This window comes from Neolamprologus brichardi, chromosome 3 (genome assembly GCF_056152115.1).
Source record: "Neolamprologus brichardi isolate AB-2024 chromosome 3, ASM5615211v1, whole genome shotgun sequence".
NCBI lineage: Eukaryota > Metazoa > Chordata > Actinopteri > Cichliformes > Cichlidae > Neolamprologus > Neolamprologus brichardi.
The window spans coordinates 60,570,379-60,597,625 of record NC_142106.1 but is presented as its reverse complement, the minus strand read 5'-3'; the positions used below and the strand labels follow the sequence as shown (position 1 = coordinate 60,597,625).

The 27,247-nt window shown below is 41.2% G+C and overlaps 2 protein-coding genes across 3 annotated transcripts in view; one reads left to right on the top strand and one right to left on the bottom strand.

The window, feature by feature from the left end:
* The window catches only part of LOC148105994 (Fc receptor-like B), a 385,026-nt gene that overhangs the window by 39,260 nt on the left and 318,519 nt on the right, over positions 1 to 27,247 (bottom strand). The gene's annotated exons all lie outside the window — the stretch shown is intronic.
* LOC102777248 (NLR family CARD domain-containing protein 3-like) overlaps positions 1 to 27,247 on the top strand; it is a 1,099,208-nt gene that overhangs the window by 932,456 nt on the left and 139,505 nt on the right. For both annotated transcript variants that reach the window (XM_087837886.1, XM_087837887.1), the window contains one exon: positions 367 to 540. In XM_087837886.1, coding sequence (XP_087694012.1) covers positions 367 to 540 — 174 coding nt within the window. The remainder of the gene's footprint in view (positions 1 to 366; positions 541 to 27,247) is intronic.

Below are 27,247 nucleotides of genomic sequence, written 5' to 3'. Positions count from 1 at the left end.
TTTGTGTTTATAGTTCCATGTAATGTGTTCTATATATCTCCTTCGGGAGAGCATGCGAGCAACTCTCCTAGTAATAGCTAGTGGAGGTTAATATGCACCCGCTGATCACTTTGTTTATGATTTGCTCTCCTGGACTTAATCTAAAACCTGGGAGGACTTTGTTCCCATGTTATTCATATACTGCTATGCAGATGGTTTTTTCTTGTCCAGTCCAAATAAAGATATATTTAAAAAAAACATTTTATTCAAGTTCATCCACATGATGTTGTATCTTAGTATGTTAAGGTTTCATCAAAAATAAAAAGATGGCATGTAATATAATAACAAACTTTACATAAGTATTATAGATTTTCTTTTATTTTTCAGACTGGGTGGCTGTAACCTGTCAGAGAGAAGCTGTGAAGCCCTGTGCTCAGTCCTTAGCGCCCAGTCCTCCAGTCTGAGAGAGCTGGACCTGAGTAACTGTGACCTGCAGGATTCAGGAGTGAAGCTTCTGTCTGCTGGACTAAAGAGTTCACAGTTTGCAGTGGAAACTCTCAGGTCAGAATTCAAACGTTAACACATATGATCATTTAAAATGTTAATTATATTATTGATTGACTTATCTATAGAGCTTTTAGCTGAACTTATATTTATATTGGAGTGGATTATTAGACTCTGAATTACTGTGTAAAATTTGTCACAGTCATGTTTGTTTATTTTTAAACAAAATTCATGTACTGGCCATTTACATAAATTTGGCTAATCTTCCACAATATATACATTTGATTTTGTTAGGAACAAACTGTACAAATTACATATTTTGCTGGATATTGGGTATTAATGAAATTATTATGTCTTTAATGACACCACATTTCCATATGTAGGAGGTTACTGGTGGTATTGTTTCAGTGTTTGAGTTTTCCTTGCAAAGAAACATCTGGAATTTAACAATACATGTTTTAAAGCTGTTTTTTCCAAAGGGATTTGTATTAGTGATGGTAAATTTGATTCTTTTTACCGAATCGAGTTTAAATGAGTCACTGACCAAAATGAATCAGGTTTTTTAAGTCATTTGAGTCACTGAGTCAGTTGCCCAGAGAGTGCCAAAAATGTACTTTTTCACTCAAACTTAATTTGTTTTTATTTTCATGTAAATCCTACTGCTACGATGAGTGATTGAAAAATAAAAACAACTATTTTATAGAGCAAAAAAGAATAAGATTTCTAAATTGGACATTTATCTTGTTTATTTTATTAGTATTTCCTCAAATGTGTTAAATATATATTTTCTCATCTAAATAATTTAGTCAAATAGTGACTTTCAGATTATTTTACTTACATTACTGCAGCAGCAAATTGCGAGTCAGACACTGTTTTTTTAACAGTGGTGGAACTGAGTTCATATATTTTTCCTTTAGTCTGCTTATTATCTTTGCACAAAAACGAAAGTGTAGACTGAATGTTATGTTGCATCAGTCAGACTATCAGGCTTCATCTCAGATGAAAGAGTGACTGTTCCATGGTAACAAACTGTGAGTTTCAGCAGCTGAGAGGCGGGAGGGAAGGGTGAGTGAGTGGTCTTGATGCATTCTCAATCTAGACTAGAAAGAGGGGCGCTGCTCTTGCGGCAACCAGCAGGTTGTCTCTCTCTGTCAGTGTTTTAACTCATTTTATTTCATTCTTTTATTTCTTTATATATATATTTTTTGCCTGAGGAAATCCTATAGCAACGAAGATGGGTTTTTTATTTCGCATGGTTTTATTGGCAATCCTGACGGTTGTTTGGAGTCATTGCTACTCTCAAACAATTACATACTCACGGGAGTTTCTTCTGGATCTTCGATGGAAAGGCCCGTCTTTGGACTCTTCTCACCCTCCAGTGTTTCCCAGCTATGGATTATCCAGTAACGACAGGGGCACTTTTGTCTTTAACAGAGTCAAAGCAAGGAAGCAGGGTAAGAAGGGAGGCCTACGTCAGCGATTGTAAATATGATACAATCGTATTCCTTTACCATCAATAATACTGGCTAATGTGCAGTCTCTGAGGAGTAAATTGGATGAACTGCATTTGAATGTCGCACACTTACGTGACTACAGGGATACATGTCTAATGGCATTCACAGAGACTTGGCTCAAGGACTCTGACCCTGATTGTTCTCTGGAACTAAATGGCTTCGGGTTTCCCATACGTTTGGATCGAGACCCCGGAGCTACCCAGAAATCTCAAGGAGGAGGGGTGTGTTTGTATATAAATCAGAAATGGTGTAAAAACGTGACCGTTCGTAGACAAGTGTGCCTGCCTGACATTGAGCTCCTCTCTGTGTCTTTGAGGCCGTTTTATCTGCCGAGGGAATTCCCACAGATCAACGTCACCGTCGTTTACGTCCACCCTAAAGCAAATCCTAAGAATGCGACTGACACCATCTTCAACGTCATCCACTCACCACAATCTCTCTCTCCTGAGGCTCCTAATATTGTTCTTGGGGACTTGAAGGAAACACTGAGCAGTTTTTATCAGTATGTGAACTGTCCCACACGCTTCAATAAGACTCTGGATCTGTGTTACGGTTCCATAAAAGGTGCGTATACATCTGTGGCTGGCCCCGCCCTCGGATCCTCGGATCACAACACGGTGCATCTTCTGCCAGTTTACAAGACTGTGCTGAGAAGAGAGAAAGTGAGGAAACACCGCATAAAGGTTTGGAGTGACGACGCCTCTTTAGCCCTGCAGGGCTGCCTTGACTATACAGACTGGTCGGTGTTTACAGAATCATGTAGAGACATTAATGAACTCACTGACGTTGTCTGCAGCTATATCTCCTTTTGCAGAGACATGATTATTCCTTCAAAGGTTGTGCATGTTTTCCCTAATAACAAACCATGGTCTTCAAAAGCTCTTATGAGGCTTATTCATGAAAGGAAAAAAGCTTTTATTGAAGGGAATATCTTGAAAGTCAGAGAAATTAGGAAGGAGATCAGATCAGAAATTTAAAAAGCCAAAATAAAATACAAGGATAAGGTAGAGGCGGAGATGGGTAGCAATAACTTAAGGTTTGCCTGGGCAGGCATGAAACACATGACTACTCACTGTTACAGTGACTGTAATAAGATAAGTCTCCCTGGTTTTAGCTCAGACTCTCAGTTAGCCAATGAGCTGAATAGATTTGATTTGAGATTTAATGATAATAATAATTCAAGGAATACGCTTGATTTCTTAATAGAGAGCACCAGAGCCCCCCAGCTTTGTTCTTTGATGAAAGAAGGGTGGGAAATCATTTTAAAATGAGTAAGACTAATAAAAGTCCAGATCCTGATAATATTTGTGGCCAGGTGCTTAGAACATGTGCTGAGCAATTATGCAGTATTTTTTATTACATCTTTCTTTTATCACTTCAGCAACAGAAGGTTCCAGAGGAAAAAATCAATTATTTCTCCAGTTGCTAAGATCACAAAACCTACATCATTAAATGATTTTTGGCCTGTCACTTTAACATCCTTAGTGATGAAGTCCTTTGAAAACCTTGTGAGGAAGGAGATCCTGCAGCAAGTAGAGAAGTTTATAGATCCACTACAGTTTGCATACAGGCCTCGTAGAGGTGTTGATGATGCAGTGGTCACTCTGTTGAACTTCCTTTATCGGCATCTTGATGGCGCCAAAGCTCATGCTCGGCTCTTATTTATTGATTTTTCTTCAGCTTTTAATTCTATCCAGCCACATCTTTTAGTTGATAAGCTTCTTAACCAGTTTAAACTTGATCTTAATCTTGTTGGTTGGATTTTAGACTTTTTAACTGACAGATCTCAGTGTGTGAGAGTAAACGGTTGTTTTTCCAAACAGCTGAACTCTTCTACTGGCTCAGCACAAGGTTGTTGTCTCTCTCCTCTACTGTATATTTTGTACACTAATGACTGTTGCAGCACACAGGCCAACAGGCATTTCAATAAATATGCAGATGACACAGTCATTGTAAGCCTCCTTCATGGTGAAGAGGATTCCCATGGGCCTGTTGGGGATGAGTTTGTTTCGTGGTGTGATCAGTCATTCTTAAAGATCAACACACTGGAAACCAAGGACATGGTAACTGACTTCAGGAAGTCATCCCCCCATCCTGCACTAACAGTGGTAAATGTGCAGCCATTGAACTGGTGGACAGTTATAAGTATTTGGGGGTTGTTCTTGATAAGACTCTGTCCTTTGAGTCACATCTTGCTGCTACAGTGAAAAAGGTTGTACAAAGACTTTTTAATGAGGTTGAGAGGTTTCAATGTTTCATCTGAAATGATGACTCTTTTTTATAAAAGTTTCATTGAATCTGTTTTAACTTTATGTATCATTGCTTGGTATGGTAATATGTCCCTGAATAATAAGACCAGACTTAACAACCTGGTTAAAGTGGCTGGTAAGAGGTCTCAGGTCCAGCTTGTGGACTTTTATAACAGGCAGGTGCTGAGGAAGGCGACCTCTGTCCTGTTGTGCTCAGATCATCCTCTCTTTAATGATTTTCAACTGCTTCCATCAGGTCGCCATTATAAAGTGCCTGCAGTGAAGACAAAGAGACATAGATTGTCTTTTGTACCTACTGCTATTATCATGGTTAATAACACTAAACCATAAGTCTTGTTGCCATTGCACATTGTACTTTTTTAATGAAAAATCTAGGTTGTTTTCTCAGGCTTATATTATAATATATTATTTTGGAGTGTATATGTGATGTGTTGGTTGTCTGTTTGTTTGTTTTTACGGACATACTGCAAATCAATTTCCCGTTAGGGACAATATAGTTACCAATAATCAATAATCATCCAGGTAAGTAAATCTCCAAAAGTTGGTTCTGTTCATCTGGACGTAGCATTTTGTGGGAGAAACGTTTCATCATCATCCAGGTGACTTCTTCAATCTCAGCTGACTGCAGGTTTCAATCTTATAAACAGTACATTTGCATAATGACTGAAACCAGCCCACTGAAGGAACAATGGGCTGGGAGGTCAGTTCCTTAATCATAATTATGCAAATTCTCATGACCATTGATCAACAACAACTGATCAAGGCCCACTGATCAAAGCCCACTGATCAATGGCCATGAGAACCATTCACAGAAAGTTGGGGAATGGCTGCAATCACAGCATTTTAATCATGATTTTAAAGGCTGTAGATTGGAGCCATTGCTCTAACAGTGTACAAATGTAACAGGGCTTGGTGCTGATGCTAACAGTGCTAGCTGCTTCAGCCTTTATTTAGACATTATAAGCACATTTAGCTTATTTTAAACAGTATATAAAACAGCTAGTACTGCTGGGACTTTATATTTTCACAAGCTAACATGAGCCAATCAGTGAGACGTCTAGCCATGACAGTTGTATGTTGCTGTGAGAAGAGTCGGGCTACATACAGTGATGCTAGTGTTAGCCATGTTAGCTTCTGTGTTTTTATAGTTTACACTTCTTGTTTATTGTTAGCTGCTCTGTTTAGTTGCTTTAGGGTTTCTTAGTTTACTTTTCCTGCATTATTTTGGTAGTTATCGTGCTTGGTGTCATAAGTTCAGTTTGACTTCCTCCCCTGACATTGTCTACATTAGTTTCAGCTGTCGAAGGTTTTATTGAGTGTTTTCTATTTCTTCCATTTGAACAATAGTGGTGCATTCTATGCTTGTAGCTGCTGTGTGCTAAGATCTTCTGTCAAACAAGATGGCGCCTGTGTTTGGCTTTTCCGCCGCTGCAGCTCGCTGGAGGCAACAATGTAGTTTTTCACTGTCGTCAATCATTTTTTTAATGTCATTTTTGCTCTTTTGAGTTCTGACTTAATTTCTGCTGCTTTAAATTATGATTGGGAGATACTGTTAACCCTTTAAGGCTGGTCAGAGCGGGAACGCTCAGTTTTGCATAACTATTTTTAAATGCCTGTAGATCTGCAACCACATAAGCTAGTGCAATAATGTTTATTTTTGCATGTGAAACCGGAGTTGTACTTACATCTTATGCATCCAGCTTATCCTAGGTCACCGTTTCCTTCCACACATAGCTTTGCAAAAGTTGCATGAAAAGCACTTGCAGCAACAAAAAAGTAATATTCCAGAAACACGCTTTGCCAATCCGATCAGCTGTTCATAGCACTTCCTACATTGGAATAGACGTCAGCCCGAACTATCGTATGTCCGCCATTACCTGCCCGAAACCTGAAGTGACGTCATTTTTGCGTAAATTCTAGTTGTTTGTTTTTTACCTTCAACGCCTTATAAGCCTACACTGGTGTTTTTAAAAGTCATGTTTGAGTTGATGCTTTTCTGTATAGTTTCTGGATGCTTAGAACTCAAATTACACAGTTGGAAATAGTTTATTTTGATGCACTGCAGTTTTTCTTGCAAATTCGCATTATAATATTTATTTTAGTTTTTCATGCAGTATATAAAATTTGGTGTATCTCAAAAATACAACTATGGATACACTCAAATTACATTTCCTGTGGTTGGAAACTATTTTGTGCAACTTTTTTAGTTCTTCAGTTTTGAGGGATAAACCTCTTAAATTTCTCTAACTACAAATATATGTAAAAATACAAAACAATTTTCATTTTTTTCTAGTTTATTGCACTTTTTGCTATATATGCAGTTACTATGGACTGAATGCATACATATTATTAAAATTTGGGCTATAACGGTTGTATTGATGTATAGCAACTTGAACTGCTCCCCAAAATGGCACTACAGCAGTGGTTCCCAAACTTTTTTTTTGCTGGTCCCCCCTTTGTTTTACACGAAAAACGTTCGCACCCTCCCACGTGTGAACAGCATGCACACGCACTAACACATCCTCCAACCACACACTCCCATATTTTGCTCCATTGCGGTTTATTTCACACTTCAAACATTTAGTAAACAATTACGCAAATACAAGTAATCTGCAATAAATTACAGGTAGTAAAAAAATAAACTACTCTTTTACGCTACGTCCGCACCTACACGGGTAGTTTTGAAAACGCAGCTGTTTCATCCAAACAGCGTTTCAAATCACCAAAAACTGAGATTATTTAAAACTCATTTTTTGCAGACGAGGAATACAGAGTTCATCTGGCAACGTCAAAGGTTGCGCCTGTTTTCACGTCACGCTGTGCGCCACATTGTTCTTTACATGAGATGAAGTGCAGAATGGCAAATAGAGACAAAATACTGTTAATCTGAGTATCTGCAGGTTTTACACGCAGTTACTGTCCCTCCATTTACAAAGGCGTAACGGGTAGTTGTTGTTTCTTCTTCTGTAATAATAATCAACATTGCTATCAATACATTTTCAAAAAATGCCTCTCTGTGGAAATTGGGTTTAAAAACATAAACAGCTGTGGGATCCTGTTTGTCTGTGATTTGAACCGGGGAACAAATCGTGGCCGGATCAGCCTGATGTTATTTGTATACAGCTGTAACTTTACTGTATAAAGAGCGAACATCTCCAAAATGTCAGGAGTAGTTAGTCATTACAACAAGTGTTTGTGAACTAAAAATCAAGAATGTGGGATACTGTTTGTCCGTGATTTAAACAGCCCAGCGATGCTCCCGACGCAGGGAAAACCAATCCTGCAGGGAGACCTACCTCGGCACTTGTGCAGGTGAAGCCAAAGGGAAGATTTGCGTCACCATATTTTCTAGTCTTTGGTTTAGAATGAAGTTGGTTTGGAAACATATTCAGCGATGCTTCATCTCCTTCTTTGCGTTTCTGTGAGCTTATCTAAAGATAAGCTCTGGCGGACCTTGTTCTATGGTAGGTCTTAAAGGGTTTAACATCAAAGATTCAGTGGAGAGCTACTGTAACAGCTGAACAGAAAAACTCTTCCTCCTCTGGTGTGCTACTCTTCACAACCCGCAGGACTTCCACCCTCAAGAGATGGAAAAGGGGAACGAGGGCCGATGTCCAGGTGAAACTGAGAAGGTACCAGAGGCTAGCATCTTGGCTGTGGGGAGAATCCTGGTGCCTGCGGCCACTTCCTCTCCTGACATTTAGTTAATATGTTACGCCGGTCCTGGGCTCTGTGGCTCAAAAGCAGTTTCTCACGGTGTGTCCATCAAACGTTCACTGTTTTTATTGATAACAGCTATGTCTGCTCATCGATCATTGCTTCTCCAAGCTCTGGAGTTGCCGCCCTGCCCAGCAGGTCCACAGGGGTGCATTGGTCTTTATTTCAAGTGCCGCTGCAGTCAGCTGTTGATTTTGCAGATCGATCGTCATCAACTCGGTTGGCCCTGCTTAACGTTCGCTCCATAACAAACAAATCATTTATTCTAAGCGATCTCTTTATTAAAGAGTCTCTAGATTTTATGTGTCTGACTGAGACGTGGCAGCAAAATAAGGATTATGTCCAATGTTCCCTCTAATGTTTCATGTGTCTGAGCGAACACACAAACTCCCTGAGCGGTCCCTTGGATCACTGCATCACGTTGTCATTACCATGGCTTCATTCCACATCAACCAAAACACCGGTGTCGGCACATAAGGACACTGTCATAGCCTGTCAACCACGTTGATTAGCTGCGTATATACGAATGTGAATCATTGGCTGGACTATGGGATAAGGCGACATCGTTCTAATCCCATACGGGAGCAGCCAGTCACTGACTAACACTGCAAAACAGAATTATTAACGTATTTATTTTAATTTCAATTCAGGTTAGATATCTTTTTGTGCGCAATGCAGATTTTCTGTGTGCAGAGAGCGTGTCAGCGGATTGCGCACACGCACAGCTTAGAGGGAATATTGATTATGTGCACTTGAATGAAATCTGCCCGACTGGCTGCTCCGTCATCTGAACTCCACGTCTTTTAGGACGTGGTGGAGGACTCGCTGTTGTTTACCAGGACAGATTCACATGCAGTCTGATGACCTCGGACTCCTTTTCTGCATTTGAGTCACAGATGATGGTCAGTTCTCTAAAAACCATTTATTAAGTGTGCCATTGAATAGTTACGGTAACTGCAAGGGTGTATGCTTGGTGGAAAACTCCATATCCCACAATTCATAGCACGCCTCTACCGACTCAAACAATGGCGGCCACCACTTTGTTTAATATATTGCTTTTATTACTGTTTCTAGGTCAGAAAATAAACTTTTAAGATATTTTCAGGCGAGAATGTAGGTGTGTAAACGTCAAATATCTGCTCGTTTTGTCAAAACATCCCATATTAGCAACTTACGATGTTGCTGCTAACGCGGCTAAGTAGCTAGTGCGGCTAAGTAGCTAGCGCGGCTAAGTAGCTAGCGCGGCTAAGTAGCTAGCGCGGCTAGCGTCTCTTCGCTAAAAAGCACCCGGGCTTGGCTTACAGTGAAGCGGCTGACACTCGTTTCACCACCCGATCGCTCGCCAAGAGACTGTTTCTTAGCTGGACTTATTAATTCATTTATTAATTTTAGTAACGGTATAAACAGTGAAAGGTGGTTGTCCAGATGCTGGTCGATGTGGGAAAAATAACTGAGTTGTTTGGTGGTGGCTAACGCGGAGCTCCAACAAAGGGCAGCTAGCCCTGACAGAAAGGACATGCGGGGAAAGAGACATACGAGGCGGCGAGGTGGACGCCAATCGACCAGTGGTGGCTAACGCAGAGCTCAATCATGGATAAGGGAAACCGAAGGCAGGAGCGTGAGGTGAACTGAATTTCAGGTAAGAAGTTATGAACTGCACTCTATTTGGGTCAGATATAAACCGAGTTTAGGTGTAGTTTATTTGTAACACCACGGAGTTTCTATACAGCTGTGTGCGCGCTAAGTTACTGATGTTGAACTTTATGACAGCCTCTCCTGTCATTCTCTCGCTTGTTGAAACTTCAGTCATGAAACTGATCAATGATCGGCTTTTCTCTCTTGTTTGTTTATCGCGCTAAACAACAGCAGCACGTTTAAGGTTGATCAGCTGTTGTTAGAATTCCTTTGATTTTAATTTCTAGTATCAGCTGATGTTTGCTGGAGACACAGCTAAATAAAAGTGCTGGTCCAAACCAGGAGATGTCCTTACTGAATCATCAGAGCTGAACTGGTGATGGAGAAACAAGTTTACCTTTTAGGTGACCTGAATGAGTTGAAGTTATGAACTGTTTCTGAGAGACAAATAACACCAGGATCCTTTTCTAAGTAGCTGACAGCTGGTAACTGTGCAGGGGCGGATCTAGCAAAGCTTTTGCCAGGGGGCCAGGTAGGGCATTAACAGGGAAAGGGGGGCACAAAGAAATACTTTTCTTTCTTACTCTCATATAAAATATTTAGCTTTTATTAAATAGTTATCTGAATCTTACAACCAAAGTTTGTATAATAATACACAAGATTGGCTGTAGACCATTGTTAATCATTCAGAACACTGTGTAAAAATAACAAAAAGTGAATGCAAAAGTGCACAAATATTTATTTTACGTGTTTGATGTGTGTGGCGGAGCGTGGTCTGCAGTGCCGCTGCAGGGGAGGTGGACCCACCTGAGCGGCATCTGCAATCACGCCTCTCAGGCGTAAAGTCTGTGCTCTCTCGGGTGTTTTTTTTGGTGTGTGTTGGGCTGTGAGATGAAAAGCTACAGCCGGCTGTGTGGGTACAGCAACCATGTGTGAAAAGTGGTCAATAAAGTATATACAGTGGGGCAAAAAAGTATTTAGTCAGCCACCGATTGTGCAAGTTCCCCCACTTAAAATGATGACAGAGGTCAGTAATTTCCACCAGAGGTACACTTCAACTGTGAGAGACAGAATGTGAAAAAAAAATCCATGAATTCACATGGTAGGATTTGTAAAGAATTTATTCGTAAATCAGGGTGGAAAATAAGTATTTGGTCAATAACAAAAATACAACTCAATACTTTGTAACATAACCTTTGTTGGCAATAACAGAGGTCAAACGTTTACTATAGGTCTTTACCAGGTTTGCACACACAGTAGCTGGTATTTTGGCCCATTCCTCCATGCAGATCTTCTCAAGAGCAGTGATGTTTTGGGGCTGTCGCCGAGCAACACGGACTTTCAACTCCCGCCACAGATTTTCTATGGGGTTGAGGTCTGGAGACTGGCTAGGCCACTCCAGGACTTTCAAATGCTTCTTACGGAGCCACTCCTTTGTTGCCCGGGCGGTGTGTTTTGGATCATTGTCATGTTGGAAGACCCAGCCTCGTTTCATCTTCAAAGTTCTCACTGATGGAAGGAGGTTTTGGCTCAAAATCTCACGATACTTGGCCCCATTCATTCTGTCCTTAACACGGATCAGTCGTCCTGTCCCCTTGGCAGAAAAACAGCCCCATAGCATGATGTTTCCACCCCCATGCTTCACACTAGGTATGGTGTTCTTGGGATGCAACTCAGTATTCTTCTTCCTCCAAACACGACGAGTTGAGTTTATACCAAAAAGTTCTACTTTGGTTTCATCTGACCACATGACATTCTCCCAATCCTCTGCTGTATCATCCATGTGCTCTCTGGCAAACTTCAGACGGGCCTGGACATGCACTGGCTTCAGCAGCGGAACACGTCTGGCACTGCAGGATTTGATTCCCTGCCGTTGTAGTGTGTTACTGATGGTGACCTTTGTTACTTTGGTCCCAGCTCTCTGCAGGTCATTCACCAGGTCCCCCCGTGTGGTTCTGGGATCTTTGCTCACCGTTCTCATGATCATTTTGACCCCACGGGATGAGATCTTGCGTGGAGCCATAGATCGAGGGAGATTATCAGTGGTCTTGTATGTCTTCCATTTTCTGATGATTGCTCCCACAGTTGATTTTTTCACACCAAGCTGCTTGCCTATTGTAGATTCACTCTTCCCAGTCTGGTGCAGGTCTACAATTCTTTTCCTGGTGTCCTTCGAAAGCTCTTTGGTCTTGGCCATGGCGGAGTTTGGAGTCTGACTGGTTGAGGCTGTGGACAGGTGTCTTTTATACAGATTATGAGGTCAAACAGGTGCCATTCATACAGGTAACGAGTGGGGGACAGAAAAGCTTCTTACAGAAGACGTTACAGGTCTGTGAGAGCCAGGGATTTTCCTTGTTTGAGGTGACCAAATACTTATTTTCCACCCTGATTTACGAATAAATTCTTTACAAATCCTACCATGTGAATTCATGGATTTTTTTTTCACATTCTGTCTCTCACAGTTGAAGTGTACCTCTGGTGCAAATTACTGACCTCTGTCATCATTTTAAGTGGGGGAACTTGCACAATCGGTGGCTGACTAAATACTTTTTTGCCCCACTGTATATATATATATATATATATATATATATAATATAAATAAAGCTACAAACCGTGTTCATGCAAACATTGTCGGGTCTGCCGTGGTACAATGGGACTTCTGCTCATGAACCTCTGTGCACAGCGTCTGCAGATCTGAATGATGAATGGCAAACGACACTGATTTGCAGCGGCATAGGCACACTTAAAATTTCTTCTGAAATTTTCGCTTTCTAGTTTAAGTTGTTATTTTACTTGGATCCTTCATCTCCTAAACTGATGACCCAAAGGCAGATTATAAACCAAGATGCTGCTGGAAGGTTCTCTGCCATGTTTGACCCTCACATGGCTCGTAGTGACCTCGACTCACGTATTTTATCTTTTAATGATCAATGTAAATTGTTGGAAAGCCCACTGATAACATGTTTACATGGCTAAAATGTTATGGCTCATTCATCGATAGTATTTTCACCGTAGAAATTGTTATGTCCTATATTATTGAACCCACCATGTCTGTGCTGATGCTCTTTGAACGCACCACATAGGTACTCGAGGCCATGCAGTGGCTGCTAGTCTGTGTTCTCAGCATTTTTATGTGTCAGTTCCAGTTTTAGAGCTCTAACGTGCAGCTATCATGTTAGGAATAGACAGGAACACTGAGCACACTGAGGTCAAATCTTTATTTTACCACTCGCTGCATTCTTGATGTTCATGAATTCAGCAGGTTCATGATTGTCTGCAGCATTAATCTCATATTTCCATTAAAAGTGTTGAATTTGACTGTTTGATGTTCTTTATGATCTCTGGCACCAGTTCATCTGTAGGCTGAGCTCAGTCCATCCATTTAGTGAAATGATGTTTAAAGGTCTCCTTGTTCTGGGAGCATGCACAGATCCGGAAGCAGAAAGCCTGGGTTACAGAGAAATGATCATCACTGTGATGATGCTCATCATCTCTGGTGGGATTTGAGGTTTTGTCAAAGCAGCAAAGAAAGCCTGGCTATGTTGGACTGGGTGTGGAAGCAGCTCCCAGTTTGAGTTCAGGAGACAGACACCCTCTCTACTTTACTCGGAATGCTTTCCACTTCCTCCATTGTCTATCGTATTTACATCCCATCAGTCTAATATTGAATGTTATTTTTTCCATCTCTGAGATCTACAATACTAATCCAATCTCGCTGAGTGGGAGGGTCTGGGTGTAACCACTTCTTTGTGATTGCTTTTTTGGTTGCGGCTAGAATTATTTTAACTAGATATAGTCCTCCTTTTGTATCTGTTCTTTTATGTTTCCTAGATACATCACTTGGCAGGTGTTTGGAAGTGCATAACCCAGAATATCCATGGTCATTTTAAGGTCTTCTTTTTAATTTTTATGCACTTCCAGAATACATGTGAATGGTCTGCTTCTGTTTCTCCACACAGTCTCCAACATTTCTGTGGACTTGAGGTCTGTTTGCTTTTAATTTTGGGTGTAATGAAAAAACGTGTCAAATTTTTCCAGCAAAATTCCCTCCACAACGGCGAATTCGTTGTGCTGTGTTGTATTTCACACATACTGACCCATTCCTTCTCTGTTATAGTTATGGCCAGTTCAGCTTCCCATTGCTTTTTAAGGTAAAAGGTTGTGTCCTGTCTATCTTCTTCTAATGATCTATAGAAAGTGGAAATGGCTTTAAATTGTTTATGTTCATAGCAATTTTTTACTATTCCAACAATACCCAATGATTTTTCAAGCCAGTCAGACTTTATTTGCTTTACGCAATAATCCCTAACTTGCAGTTATGTAAAAAAATCTCTATTTTCCAATTTGTATTTATTTTTAATTGTTGGAAACTCATTAGTCTTCCATTTTTCATTAGAGTACAAACTGCTGTAATCCCTTTTAACTCCCACCGTTTGAATGTTTGGTCCAATTGTCCCGGCTTAAATTTTTTATCATGTCTAAACCATCTCAGCAAAAATAATTGTTCTTTTAACTGATGTTTTTCTTTTACTGTGTGCCATATGTCTAATGTAAATTTCACAATTTGATTCATTCTACTTTTGTAAGAGGTCATTAATTGTTTGTCAGAGATACACTTGAATTTTGTTTCCCTCAATTTCTTTCTCAATTTCCTTTCATTTCAATTTCAATTTCAACTTCCTTCCACCGTGCCTCATATTCTGGTCTACACCAACCAACAAGAGGTCTAAGTTGGGCTGCGTAAAAGTATTCCCTTAGGCAAAGCCATCCCTCCCTTACACTTCGGGAGTTGCAATGTTGTTAGCCTTGTTCTGGGCTTCTTCCCATCCCATATAAACCTTGAGATCATCTTGTCCCATACTTTAAATTTTCTTTGAGGTATAGGAAGTGGGAGTGATTGAAACATGTATAGCATTCTTGGGAGAACGTTCATCTTTATTATTTGAATTCTAGAGTAAAAGTTTGTAGGTGTTGTTGACCACCGTTCTAGGTCTTTTTTTATGTTACCCTCCACCTGATTGTAGTGTGTGTCCAACATAGCAGATAATGATTTTGTCAAGGCTACGCCCAAATATTTCATGGTATTCAAGTGCCAATTTAATTTATATTCATCTCTAATCTTTTGAGAAGGTGTATAACTGAATGATAAAATTTGTGTTTTGGGTACATTAATTTTGTAGCCCGACAAGTGTTCGAAGGTATGGAATAGTTGCATCAAAGTTGGAAAGCACTTGTCAGGATCTCGTAAGAAAGCAATGACATCGTCAGCAAATAATCCAATAAGATGTTTTTGTCCGGCAAGAGTTACCCCCTCCAGATTTGGATGCTGCCGCACTGCTTGCGCTAGTGGCTCGGTATATAAAGCAAAAAGAATTGGTGACAAGACAAAGCCCTGTTTTGTACCTCTATGTAGCCGAATTCTGTCCGTCAGGCTACCATTCACCTTGATTCTGGCTGTAGGTTGATTATAAATTGTCCTTATACATTGTATTGAACTGTCCTTAAACCCAAATTTTTTTCAATACTTCAAATAGGAAGAGCCAACTAACACTATCAAATGCCTTTTCTTGATCTAAACTTATTAACACAGTACTGATATTGGTCTTTTCTGCATTGTCGATAATGTGAAGGACTCTCCTTATATTATCCTGTGCCTGACGTCTCTTAATGAATCCGGTTTGGTGCACTTCTATCAAATCTAGTACAAAGTTTTGAAGTCTTTTGCTAATAATCGAGGCGTACAGTTTGTAATCGTTATTAAGACGGGAAATGGGTCTATAGTTATTGCAATACTCTTTGTTGTTATTGGGGTGGCTGTAGCTCAGGTGGCAGAGCAGGTCAGCCACTAATCAGAAGGTCGGTGGTTCGATCCCAGGCTGCCTCCTGGCTGCATGCCAAATATCCTTGGGCAAGATGCTAACCCCATATTTGCCGCCTGGTGGTGGTCAGAGGGCCCGGTGGCGCCTGTGTCCGGCAGCCTCGCCTCTGTCAGTGCGCCCCAGGGCAGCTGTGGCTACAATGTAGCTTGCCATCCCCAGTGTGTGAATGCGTGTGTGAATGGGTGAATGACTGAATGTAGTGTAAAGCGCTTTGGGGTCCTTAAGGACTAGAAAAGCGCTATACAAATGCAGGCCATTTACCATTTGTTCTTACCTTCTTTAGGTAAAATTGTGATGGCAGACACCCTCTCTACTTTGAAGATCAGCTGCAAACTTTCCTTTTTGAGAAATCTTATAGTTAGAGCTGGATCAGGTGACCCTGAACCATCCCTTAGTTATGCTGCCATAGAGATGGATAACAGACGGATTGCTGTTTTGTGTGTCTGCAGTCTGTCAGGCTGTCTGATCACAGAGGAAGGCTGTACTTCCCTGGCCTCCGCTCTGACCTCCAACCCCTCCCATCTGAGAGAGCTGGACCTGAGCTACAATCATCCAGGTGGCTCAGGACTGAAACTGCTGTCGGCTGGACTGAAGGATCCAGGCTGGAGACTGGACACTCTCAGGTATGGAGAGAATGTCTGATATAGGAGGAAGAGCTGGAAACATTTCCTGTTTCCTTCACTCACTTCCTGTTTGTTTGCTGCAGATGAGACATGAAAAATCACACATGCAGGAATATTTTCAGGGACAGACACACTAGTCTAGCTGGATAGTACATGGATATTTATGTAGGGGGTCTCCAAGGAGTCTGTTTGCAGGAACATTTAGGTCACAGGTGTACCTGAGATAGATGCCAGTGTACCTAATAAAGTGTCAGCCATGTGTATGTTTCCCATGCTGTATGTCCACAGTGATAGTGACAGAAGGATGAAACAAGGCTGTGAATCATTTCAGTCTTTGTGTGTGATAAAGAGGCAGACAGGAGCAGCTAACATTTGGAAATGGAAGCTTAAATAATGACAAACTCTACATTCACGGCTGAATTCACAATAAATTTGTTCTCAAGTGCACATTTAGCTAATGCTAATACTGTTTTCCCTTGCTTTCTACAACTTGAGCAGCTATTGCTAAGTAGGCCACTTTGCTCTGCTAAGGATTTGTGTGACCATGATGGAAACTCTGATAAGCTAATGCTGCTCAGATAATGCTGTTTATGGGCCCTGTTAGAATCAATATTTCATTCTCATTCTGTTGTTTGAGAACAATATTAATGTCTCACGTCATTATAACACAAGAGAAAAGGGTATTAGCGTTAGCTACTAATGCTTATTCACCTCAAATTAGCTTTAGCTGCTAATGGGAGCCTACTTAGCATAAACCCTTCACATTGTTATAATGCAAGGGAAAAGAGTCACTCATCGCAGCCTATTTAGCATTAACGTCACATCATTATAACACAAGAGAAAAGGGTATTAGCGTTAGCTACTAATGCTTATTCACCTCAAATTAGCTTTAGCTGCTAATGGGAGCCTACTTAGCATAAACCCTTCACATCGTTATAATGCAAGGGAAAAGAGTCACTCATGGCAGCCTACTTAGCATTAACTCCTCACTAATATAATGCTAATTTACATCAAATTAGCATTAGCTGCTCATATTGTTATAAGAAAAGAGAAAACGGTATTAGCATTAGCTGCTAATAATTATTCACCCCTAATTAGAATAAGCCGCTAAAAGCTGCCTACTTAGCATTAACTCCTCACTTCGTTGTTACCCAACGGAAAAGAGTATTAGTATTAGCTACTATCATTTTTAATAAGTAAGAGAAAACATAGTTAGCATTAGCGGATAAATTAGCATTAGCTAATAACGGCAACCTACTTAGCAATAGCTGCTCATATTGTTAGAAATCAAGAGAATATGGTATAAGCATTAGTTGCCAATGCTTAGTCACCTAAAATTAGCATTAGCCACTAATGGTAGCCTAATTAGCATAAACTTCTTAATGCTAAATGAAGTTAATTAATGCTAAATAGGCTTAAGTGAAATGAAAGTAATGTTAGCAATAGCTGCTGATATTGTTAAAAGGTAAGATAAAACATTGCTAGCAGCAGCGGATAATGCTGACACACATAATAATTAGCATTACCTAATAATGGCAGCCTTCTTAGCATTAGCTGGTCATATTGTTATAATGCAAGGGAAAAGAGTTGGCAAAAACATTGTTAGCATTAGTGGCTAAATTAGCATTAGCTAATGATGGCTACATATCTAGCATTAGCTACTGATATTGATATAAAGCAAGAAAATATGGTATTAGCTTTAGCTTTTAATGCTTTTTCATCTAAAATTAGAATTAGCCACTAATGGTGTCCTATTTAGCATTAACTCTTCACATCGCAGAGGAAAAGTTAAAATTGAATAAAAAAAGTGTTCACATTAGCTACTCGTAATGTTAAAAAGTAAGAAAAAACTTTGTTAGCATAAGCGGATAATGCTAATTCACCTGAAATTAGTATTAGCTAATAACGGCAACCTACTAAGTATTAGCTGGTCACATTGTTATGAAGCAAGAAAATATGGTATTAGCATTAGCTGCCAATTCCTTTTCATCTAAAATTAGCATTAGCCACTAATGGCAGTCTACTTAGTATTAACTCCTCACTAATATAATGCTAATTTACATCAAATTAGCATTAGCTGCTAGCATCAGCCTACCTAGCACTAGCTACAAACATTGTTAAAAGGGAAGGGAAAAGTGTTAGCATTACCCGATAATGCTAAACTCGCATCAAATTAGCATTAGCTTATAACAGCAGCCTTCTTAGCATTAGCTGCTCACATTGTTATAATGCAAGGGAAAAGAGTTAGCATTAACAGATGATGCTAATTCACGTCAAATTAGAAAATATGGTATTAGCATTAGCTGCAAATGGTTATTCACCTAAAATTAGAATTGGCCATTAATGGCGTCCTATTTACCATTAACTCTTCACATCGCAGGGGAAAAGTTAAAATTGAATGAAAAATAGTGTTCACATTAGCTACTCATATTGTTAAAAAGTACGAAAAAACATTGTTAGCATAAGTGGATAATGCTAATTCACCTCAAATTAGTATTAGCTAATAACAGCAACCTACTTAGCATTAGCTGGTCACATTGTTATAAAGAAAGAAAATATGGTTTTAGCATTAGCTGCCAATTCCTATTCACCTAAAATTAGCATTACCTGCTAATGGCAATCTACTTAGCATTAACTCCTCACTAATGTAATGCTAGTTCACATCAAATTAGCTTTAGCATTAGCTGATAGCATCAGCCTACCTCGCACTAGCTACTAACATTGTTAAAAGGGAAGAGAAAACTGGTGGTTAGCTGGTAATAATTATTCACCCCTAATTAGAATTAGCTGCTAATGGCAGCATACTTAGCATTAACTCCTCACATCGTTATAATGCAAATGAGGCTAACTTGATTTAAATTAGACTGCTGTTATTAGCTAATGCTATTTAGCAGTAGCTGCTCACATTGTTATAAAGCAAAGGAAAACGATATGAGCATTAGGTTCTAATGCGTATTTGCCTTAAATTAGACGTAGGTGCAAATGGCGGCCTACTTAGCATTAGCAGCTCAGATGTTGTAATGCTAGGGAAAAGAGTGTTAGCTTTAGCCGTTCACATTGTTATAAAGTTAAGGAAAATTGTGTTAGCGTTAGCTACTCACATTGTTAAAAAGTAAGTGTTAGCATTAGTGCATAATGCTAATTCACATCAAATTAGCATTAGTTAATAACGGCATCCTATTTAGCATTAGCAGATAATGTCGACCTTGGCCCACTGGAAAAGTTAAGAACTAAAGATTTAGGAGTGTAGCTCGATAGCTCTTTCTCATTTGAGAAACAAATAAATTCTGTTATTAAAACCAGCTGTAAGGTTTATATTGTTGATTGTCATTTATGTTTAGAAATATTTACTCATATATGCTTAGAGTTTTATAATCGATTGCATAATGATAGAGGTTTGATCCTTAGTAGTCTGTAAAGACTTTGTGTGCCTTCAAGAGTGCTCTGGCATGCACACACCACTTGGGGCGATGAGAGAGGTTGTACCCTCTCTTACTGATTTATGGTGTAGGACAGGGGTCTCAAACTCAATTTAGCTGGTGGCCGCTGCAGGCAGAGTCTGGGTGAGGCTGGGCCGCATTAGGTTTTCCACAAGAAAGGCATGGTTAAAAAATTCCAATCTTCTCAAATCTCTTTATTTTTATTTTTTAACACAAAATATGAAAAAGAAATAAACAAATTAAGAATTAATAAGAAAATAAATCCATTTTTAATACATAAATAAAATAATAATAAGATATTTTTAGTCAGTGAACTTATGTGTTTTTTCAGTCTTCTATATCTGCTGTATTTAGATTGAAATGTCTGTATTAACAGTTCTGTAACCTTCTTCTGAACATGAATGGAACACTGTAGAAAATGAACTGTTCTTCTGAACATGGCTTCTCTTGCCTACTCCTAGCTGCTAGAGACCTGGCAGCGTTTCCTCTCGCATAGCCGAGCCAGATTTGGCCTGAGGGAGGAAGCAGTTGCGACCCTCAGTATGTCTTGAAGATGATCATCCGTAAGTCTGGACCTGTACTTGGACTTATTGAAGTTCAAAGTGGAGAAGAGCTTTTCGCACAAGTATGTGCTACCAAAAAGGCACATGGTCCGCTTGAACATTCGGGAAAGCCGAGGGAAACTAGGGCTCAATTCTCTCAAAAATTGTCCAAGCTTGTCTGCTTTTCCACTCACCTCCCTGAACTTTGCTTTGAGTTCAGAGTTGCACTGCAGCTCAATGAGCTCCATTTGAAGCACAGAAGGACCATCTTGCACATCAAAGGAGAAGGGGTCCGCAAAAATTTGAAAGGTGGCTCTGTGTGTCTTGAAGTCAGCAAATCTGTGATCAAATTCCTCCTGTAGCCTCAAAATGACATCAACATATTTGTCAGCACTGAATGGTGTGCCTGCATCCACGAGTGCCTTGCATGCTGGGAAATGGCAAAGGTTTGTCTGAGAGAGCTGAGCTTTCCAGAGCGCAAGTTTTGTGGAGAATGCTCTCACGTTGTCATAGGCAGCACTGACAAGTTGCCCCTGGCCTTGTAACGTCTTGTTCAGTACATTAAGCTCATGTGTTATATCAACAAGAAAAGCTAAGTTCATGAGCCATTTGGGATCAGTTAGCACAGGAACACTAACTCCATCCTTCTCCATGAAGGCTTCACTTCTGCTCTCAACTCAAAAAGTCTCTTTAATACATTTCCCCTGCTGAGCCAACGTACCTCAGTGAAGTCGAGCACATCCCCATATTCTGACTTCATTTCCTCTAAAAAAGCACAGGACCTTCGGTGCTTTAAGCCCCTGGATCTGATTTGGTTGATGCATTTCACAACAATAGACATCACATTGTCAAACTTCAGGCATTTGCTGCAAAGGACCTGCTGATGGATAATGCAGTGCAGAGCAATGGCCTCCTCCACGCCTTCCTCTTCCAGTTTTTTTTGAACAAGTGCCACCAGTCCATTTTTCCTCCCTGTCATTGATGGCGCTCCATCTGTTGTTATTCCAACAAACCTCTTCCATGGCAAACCAACATTCTCAATGGCATCACACAGCTTGTAAATATCTGCTGAGCGGTGGTCTGGCCATGCATTGGAATTACTGTGAGCAGCTCCTCCATCACTTCAAAACTGTCATCAACGCCACGGACATACATTGGGAGCTGGGCAGTGTCGGTGATGTCTGTGGTCTCATCAAGAGCGACTGAGTATACACTGAAACATTTGGCTTTCTCACACAGTTGGTCATAAATGTCACTTGACAGGTCAGAAATGCGATCTGCTGCGGTGTTGGCAGAAAGGCTGATGTTGCTAAACTGACCTTTCTTTCCCGGACAGACTATATTTGCAGCCTGCAATATGCACTTTTAGACAAATTCACCTTCTGTGAATGGCTTCCCTGCTTTAGCAATCATCTCACTAACCACGTGGCTTCGACTGCTGCATTATTCTCTTTGGTTGCTTTCTTGAAGAAATCTTGCTGCCTCAGTAGATCTGTTTTAAGACTGGCAACCCGGTTCGCTCTCTCATCTCCCTGGTATTTTGCATCCACCTCTGGTTAAGTATAAGAGCCCTTTGTTAGGGGGACCACTGGACTCTTAGCACCAGCTTTGGGGTCACAGGGTCACATCTGGAACACACACACACACACACACACACACACACACACATACCTACACTATGCACAGACTGGTACTCTTTGTTCATACCTGTGTAAGACGTCATATGTTAATGAACTTATGCATATTCATGTAACCTCAATAAAGAGCAGTGTTACGAGGGAGCAGACGAGAGCGACTGAGGTCAAGTGAAGGAACGGCGCTGTCACAGTTCTCTCCCTCATGAATTGTCTGGTTCCAGCGGTGGGTCTGTGCTAGAAGACCCATCACCAGCTTTTTCCAGCTTTTTCCACTGGTTACCAGTACGTGGTAGAATCCACTTCCAGATCTGGTTGTTTGTCTTTAAATCTCTGAATGGATTGGCTCCATCTTATCTCTCTTTAACAAAATAATCCAAGTCGAGCCCTCAGGTCTGCAGATAAGTAGCTTCTGACCAGAACTAGACGTAAAAACAGAGGTGAGCTTTATCGATCGCTGCAGCCAAACTCTGGAACAGTCGCCCTTCACATCAGGTCGTCACCAACACTCGACATTTTTAAAACCCGGTTGGAAACACATTTGTACTCTGTAGCTTTCAATTCTGACGAGTCTTTATAGTAATTACTGTGTATGTTTCCTATTTTCTCTCTACTCTGTGCAGCACTTTGGCTCAAGCTGTTTTTAAATGTGCTGATAAATAAATGTAGATTTCTTTGAATAAAACAGTGGAGCCGAGCTTTGAGCTCAGTGTGTAACAGTGTGTGTATGAGAGCCATGTAATGTCCATGTGTGCATGCTGACTGTGCTGCTCTGACCCCCCTCCTCCTTTCAGGGTGGAGCCTGCTGGAGTCCGATGGTTGAGACCAGGTCTGAGGAAGTGTAAGTGTGTTTTTAATGGGATTCATGAAAACAAAGCAGCACACATTCAACCATCTTCATCATGTCAGGAGTCATCATCAAAGTGTCAATCAATGAACAGATGATGGATCAATAACTGCAGCTGGATTGTGTTTGTTCTCTCCATCAGATTCCTGTCAACTCACAATCGACACAAACACAGTGAACACAAACCTCCAACTGTCTGACAACAACAGGAAGGTGACACGTGTGAAGGAGGTTCAGTCATATCCTGATCATCCAGACAGATTTGATTACTGGGAACAGCTGCTGTGTAGAAATGGTCTGACTGGTCGCTGTTACTGGGAGGTCGAGTGGAGAGGAGTCGTTTATATATCAGTGAGTTACAGAAGCATCAGAAGGAAAGGAGACAGTGATGACTGTTGGTTTGGATACAATGATCAGTCCTGGAGTCTGAGCTGCTATGATGATGGTCCTCAGTCTGTCAGGCACAATAACAGCCGAACATCCATCTCCTCCTCCTCCTCCTCCTCCTCCTCTGTCTCTAACAGAGCAGCAGTGTATGTGGACTGTCCTGCTGGTACTCTGTCCTTCTACAGAGTCTCCTCTGGCACTCTGATCCACCTCCACACCTTCAACACCACATTCACTCAAACTCTTTATCCTGGGTTTATGGTCTGGTCTCCTGGTTGCTCAGTGTCCCTGTGCTGAGTGGGGTGTAAAGAGTGTCTCCTGTTACAGAAACACTCTGACTGTTGAACAGATAGTTCAGTCTGTACATGTCTGTCTCTTTCACTCACAAACACGTTTTCAGATTCATGGATTCAATCAGTTGATGTTTGAAACTCTTCTAAATGATTCCTTGTAAACTTCTTCCTCTTCAGTCACAAACAAACAGGAAGTGATGTCACATGTGTTCCTGTCCACACAGCAGAATGAGTCTATTGCTGACAGTGATGTACAAACAGAGTGAGCATTTCTGAGGCCCAAAATAAACTGAGTAGTTCACTGAATGAACAATGGACTGTGAGCTCAGTTCCTTCATCATTAGTATGGATTATATATGTATATGTATTATATTAGTATCATATATATCAGGTGCTGCTGCTGCTGGTTTCAGTCATTGTGCAAATGTGCTGTTTGTAAGGTTGTAAAGCTGCAGTCAGCTGAGACTGAAGAAGTCACCTGATCAGTGAGCAAACGTTTCTGAAAACGTCCAGATGAACAGAATCAACCTTTTGGGATCAGCCAGCAATGCAGCATCATTGTTGTTCAGGTTCAGAGGTTTGCAGGAATGAACTGATGACCAGAAACAGCTGCAAAGTCCAATAAAATACCAGCTGGAGTTCAGCTGCATTTGAAGAAGTCAAAGAAAAGTAAGGATGGCAAAGGGCGATGTTTTCTTCCAAAGAACTGAAAACATGGTCGACGCCTCATTAGAAGAATAATCTGGACATTTGTGAGGAACTCAAACCAAGAAAGCAACACAAGAAAGCAACGTCAAACAGATCCAACAGACAGTTTCCATGACTGGAAGTGTTGAGTGTAAAAATGCTACATTGCATTATTGCATCCTCTCACCACAGGAGGTGCTGTTGGCACCACTGATTGCTGATCAGCTGTTCTCTGATGATCTGATTGATACTGTGAATAACGGGACTCACTGAACTCTGTGACACAGTGAAGATTACAGCTTACAGATTACATTACGGCCGCTGGGTTTGTTGTTGTTTTTGACTTAGTCTCATTTCTGCTGTTCAAACTGAACAAACTTTGTAAAATGATGCAAAACTGCAAAACTCTCAGCTGTGTCTGTAATCAAACCTCTGTAACTTTGCTCTGCTTCACTTCATCAGGTCATGTTCACTTGTGTTTTTGTTCTACTGCAGAATATTTTTAAGGTCATCTGCTATAAAAAGCCAGGCCAGGAAAATCTGCTTCATGTTTTTCTGTTTTATCCTCAGTTACTTTGACACATCTGCTGTGATGCTCACACCTCTGATGAAGTCTCACAGTGTCAGCTTTCTTTTTATAGATATAAAAATATGGAAATGAATGATAATATTTCTGACTGTCTGAGGCAAACTTCAGCGATTAAAAGTGAATGGATTGTAGAAATCAGTGAGGATACCCAGCCCTGTTAGCAGGTGTCCTCTGGTGGCTCCTTGACTGTCACACAATCATGTGCTGACAGGAAATGTTGCAGCAGCTTCAGTAAATGTTCCTCCCTGAGTTGTGCTCAGTCATGTGGTGGAGAGCTTCAGATGTTCAGAGCAGGAGAGCTCCAACAAGACCAGGACTGTGTATTTTCCACCATCTGCTGACATCACAGTATAACTGGTTCCTGTTAGTAGTGCAGTGTCAGTGGATGCATTTGACCAAAACCAGAGTGGAAACGGTCATAGATGTCGTGTTTCTTCAAGCAGGCTGTGAGGTGGGCAGCAAGCGGCTTCTCAACAAGCTTTGACCTGAAACTGATCTATAATGTTGGATCTAAGCTGGGTTTGCTGAGCTTTGCTTCCACAACAGCATGTTTGAAAAAGCTGGAACACTCCAGTCTGAAGAAAAGCGTTAAAACGGTTTACAAGGCAAAAAGCTTTGTGGGGAGAATATCTGAGGGAGCTGAAGACGGCTAATTATCATCAAATGTCACAGGTGTAAAAGTAGAGCAGCAGTGAGCTGCCACAACAAGAACGCTCTGGGGGGGTTTGTCATCGATTTCTTTGATCTTATCTACAGAAAATCAGACTTTTGTTGCTGTCTGCTGTAGAGCGCACATTTATAGGTGAGGCAGCTCGAGACGCAACAGCTGATTGTGTCAAACAAAACTTTGGAATTTCTCCCATTTTCTGATCTGAGTTTTGTGTCTAAAGTTTAAAATCGACTCTTTTATCCAATAGCATGTCCTCAAGTGAAGGTCAACAAAGACGCAGTTGTGGTCACTCAAACCTACATCCTCCGCAGACACGTTGCTGATGCTGAGGCCCAAAGAAACGAAGCGTGTGAGACACGGCCGACTGTGGAGGCTCAGTCTGTCTGTTCTTCTGCTCTTCATCCAACATGTCTGCAGCACTTTACAGGACGCTGCAGACTAGTTACCAAAGAACGAGTCAGGAACACATCAGGAACAAACTGAGACACACAAGTTTTACAGAGACCCAACGAAGATGAAGAGAAAGCTGCTGTAACCTGGAGACCTCAGTCTGACCCTGAAATACCCACAGATGGAGACACAAACACCTCCACCTGCACCGTCTGCAGCAGGGAGGGAAACATCCTGCTGAAGAAACAAGTGCTGCTCACTGTCAGGGCTCAGTGCTGTAGATGCAGGTCAGAGGTCAGAGGTCATGGTGGGACCAGTATCAGTTTACTCCATTTAATCCATTCAGCCTGTGGCTGATAATGTTTCTAATAACGACAAACTGGAAACACAACTTTACGATTGTTTCTTTAACATTTCCTGATATTCAGACACTTCAGCAGGAATCACAGCAGCAGCTGTTTTTGGGGATGATGCAACGAGCCTCGTCCACACCTGGAGTTTCTGTCCTTCTACTTTCTAAATACTCACAGGCTCAGGCAGTGGGGGTCACAAAGAGGTGGCTCTGAGCCCTTTATCGTTTGCAGTGCTGATGAACACTCTGATGTTTGCAGACAAAGTTATGATCTGCAGTGAGAGTGAGGAGGAGAGTCTGCAGAGAAGAGAAAGTACAAACAAGGAGAGATGAGGAGGAGGTCAGGGCTGATTGATCTATGACAGGAGGAGAGCAGTAAGAGTGAAGAGGAGGAGATGCAGTGAGACCTGCTGTGATGGAGACGGTGGCACACAGACAGGAGGAGCTGCAGGTGGCAGAGCTGAAGATGCTGAGAGTTTGGTTGGAGGTGAGCAGGATGGACAGGATTAGAAAGAAGAAGATCAGAGGGATCGCTCAGGTCCAGCAGAGCTGCAGTCAGACCGTGTGCTGGATGCTCCAGAAACTGACTCAGTGTGTGTGTCGAGTTCACACAGTGCAGAAACAAACTCACTTTACAACATTATCACAGGTTTATTGATCCATCAGAGCAGCTGGAAGGAAGAGACGAGCTCCTGAACATTTCCTGACGCTGCTGCACAAACAAAGTGATTCATTATTAGTTTGATCTTTAATGTCACAGCTGTGTGAAACATGCTGATGTCACACAGTTTGATCAGACTGTGCATTGGTACATAGTGTTGCTTTTACTTCCATCATTTTATTGTCATATTTATATGTTTGTTTATTTAAATATCAGGTTTTATCCTGATATTGTGTGTTAGTGTTGTTGCACAATATTCTTTTGATCCACTGTAGACTAAGCGGACAATAGTAGCACCTGTGGAGGTGGGGGCGTTCCCCGAGGCGGCCTATCAGCCACCAGGCTGACCTGTTAAAGGGGATAGTGAGGCAGAGATGGGAAGGCGACGCACGAAAGGCGAGCAGGAGGAAAAGAAACGCGCACAAGCCAGCATAGTGGGAGGCGATGCAATCCACAGCAGGTGTCCCTCTGCCTGCATCTGGCTACGACGGAGGCCGTGTTCAGGTGTGGAGTGGGGCGGGACTGTGACGCGCTGTCAGGAGGAGACAGGTCTGCGACAGGAGCCCCGCCCCCTTGTTCCGGCGTGGTTTCCATCCCGGAAGAGAAATTCCTCTCCTGTTTCAGATCAGGAACA